The following is a 2734-nucleotide window of genomic DNA, read 5'->3' on the forward strand; positions in this document are numbered from 1 at the left end:
CATAAAAAAAAAAAAAAAAAAAAAATTTTATTTAAAATAAATACTTATTAGGCACAATAAATAAATACTCCTTATATTTTTAATACAATTATATATTCTTTTTTTTTTTTTGTGTAATATTTATAATATTCTTTTTCATAAATATGATATATATTGCTTAATTATTTTTATCTTTATTTGCTTATATATATATATATATATATAAATATTTTATACAAAACCATATTTTACAAATAATTTTAAAATTTTTTTCATTTATTTAGAATCGAATTGTATAGAACATTTTTACATAATAATTGTTATCCTTTTTTTTTTTTTTTTGCCTATTATTATGGAAAACCTTTATTTTAATGATTTTTTACTTTTATTATTATGTTTAAATTTCTTGATTTCAAATAACATTTCGGATGTTGAGAAATACTTAATAAAAAAAAACATACAAATATGTTTTTGAGTTTCCATATAAAAAAGTCAATAACCCACGAATTATTTAAAACTGTTTTTTCGTGTAATTAAATAATATGAAATTAATTATACTTATTTGTATTTTTTCTTTAAATAAAAGTTTAAAATATCATATGAATTTAAAATTATATATATTACACTTACATAGAACTTTATAGAATCCATTCTAACAATATGAAAGATACAGAATATAAATATATTCATTAAAAAAATATTACAAAACATTTTTCGCATGTAAAAAAAAAAAAACAAAAAACAAACAACAGATAACGTTTTCTCACTTTAAATAAATGTAAAATTTTAGGTTGCTTATATATATCAATATATATAATAATTTTATTTAATAATATGTAAAATTATTCATATATACATATATTTCTGTTTTAGAAATAATAAATCTGTTTAAATCATAAGATAATTACTGAGACTATATCCCAATATAAATATTTATGTATATTTTTAAACAGCATAAAAATAAAAATCATGAATTATAAAAAAAAAAAAATTAAATAAATATAAATTAATTAAAAAAAATTAATATATATATATATATATATATATATATACATATACATATATATACAATGTATACAATTTCATACGTTATAAACGTTTAGTTTATTTTATTCATTATTATTTTTTATTCTTCAAATAAAACATCGTGAAATTCTTCAAAGTCCTATTAAAATATTTTTTCTCATTCTTTTAATTCATTTTCTACAGGACAGATTAAACCATCTTAATTAAAATAATCTTGTTCATGAATGCCTTCATATTCTTTAGTATCTGCCCATTGTATCATCATATATCCTAACGATTCTACATCTTATTGTATTTTTACTCAGGTTTCTATATAACCTACCCCTTTCTATCTTAATATATTTTCAAATGATTCTCTAATGGTATTTCTAAATTCAGGTAACATAATTTTGAGTAAACATGTTAACATATATCCTAAATTTTTACTTTTTTCTTTTTCTGATTAAAAAGCTTACAACATTAGTTATTTCTAAGTCCTTATTATAATATGTTGTAAAAGACCTTTCAGTATATAGAATACTACCAAGTTCCAAGGATCAATAAAAACGTGTACAATTCATTACCCATATAATCTAATTATTTCATAAGCGGTAATTGTTTGCTCACCTTGCAGTATAAATTTTTTCATTATAAGAAATATATTTAACATGTTTCAGCTGTTCTTTCACTTTAAATATTGCTATAAAGAACTTCTGCAAGATTCGTAATCGTTATATATGTTTGAGTAATTTGTTCTTCGCTTAAAAAACAGTTACACTCAATTTTATATGTTGATCCCATTAAATTTAATATGGAAATAAAAAAAAATAACCGTCCAGTAATGATTTTATATCTTCTTTCATTTTTTGTTTTTATTCTAAATGATTATCTAAATATGCTTATAATCTAACTTTTCGAAAAAAATTTCACTAGTTTTTTTCTCCTACATCTTATGCATTTTCCATTTTAGTTCAACATATCATCTAATTTTTAGGACAAATTTTCTATTTTAAAGTTTTATTCAAAGAATACATTTAAAATGTATATCATTTCTAGGGTTCAAAATTATTTATTTAGCATTTATGTATAAAAATAATAATGGAAAAAAAAAAAAAAATATATGTGTTCTATTAATAGCATTTCACAAACTGCATCCAAAGCGATTACATTATGCATTCTTCAAAACATAACATTTGATAATATGCATTAACAATGAATTCTTTTTTTCTTCCTCATCTAAATAATATTAGATTCCATAAATAGTATTGTATACTTCATTTTTGATAATTAATTATTAAAATATTCTACGTTATTATAAACAATTGAATTTTTACATTCAAATTCATACATTTCTTAATTATCATAATAATACATTCTAATAAATTTGTAAATTTTGTTTGCTCTTATGCTTCGTTATTATCAATATCTTGTGTTTCTACATCATCATTTGGATCTGTGGTATTTAATATTTCGTAAAATGAGTCTAAGTATTTGAGATATTCTGGATCATTAGCATATTCTTTCAATATTTGACCTTCTGGGTCGGCGCTGGTTAATTCTTCGTTATTATCAGTTTCTTGTGTTTCTACTTCATCATTTAGATCGGCGCTGGTTAATGATTCGTTATCGTCAGCACTTTGTGTTTCTACTTCATCATTTAGATCGGCGCTAGTTAATGATTCGTTATTGTCAGCACTTTGTGTTTCTACTTCATCATTTAGATCGGCGCTGGTTAATGATTCGTTATCGT

The 2734-nt window shown here is 20.8% G+C and overlaps 1 protein-coding gene across 1 annotated transcript; it reads right to left on the bottom strand.

Annotated features, from left to right (window-relative positions):
• Window positions 1-2387: 2387 nt before the first annotated feature.
• On the bottom strand, window positions 2388-2734 carry PGSY75_0011100B (glycophorin binding protein; the record flags this gene model as incomplete). The annotated part of the gene is made up of 1 exon (XM_018783248.1): window positions 2388-2734. A coding segment is annotated over one exon (347 nt), but the record flags the coding sequence as incomplete, so codon positions are not given.

Source organism: Plasmodium gaboni (assembly GCF_001602025.1).
Source record: "Plasmodium gaboni strain SY75 chromosome Unknown, whole genome shotgun sequence".
Classification (NCBI taxonomy): Eukaryota; Apicomplexa; class Aconoidasida; order Haemosporida; family Plasmodiidae; genus Plasmodium; species Plasmodium gaboni.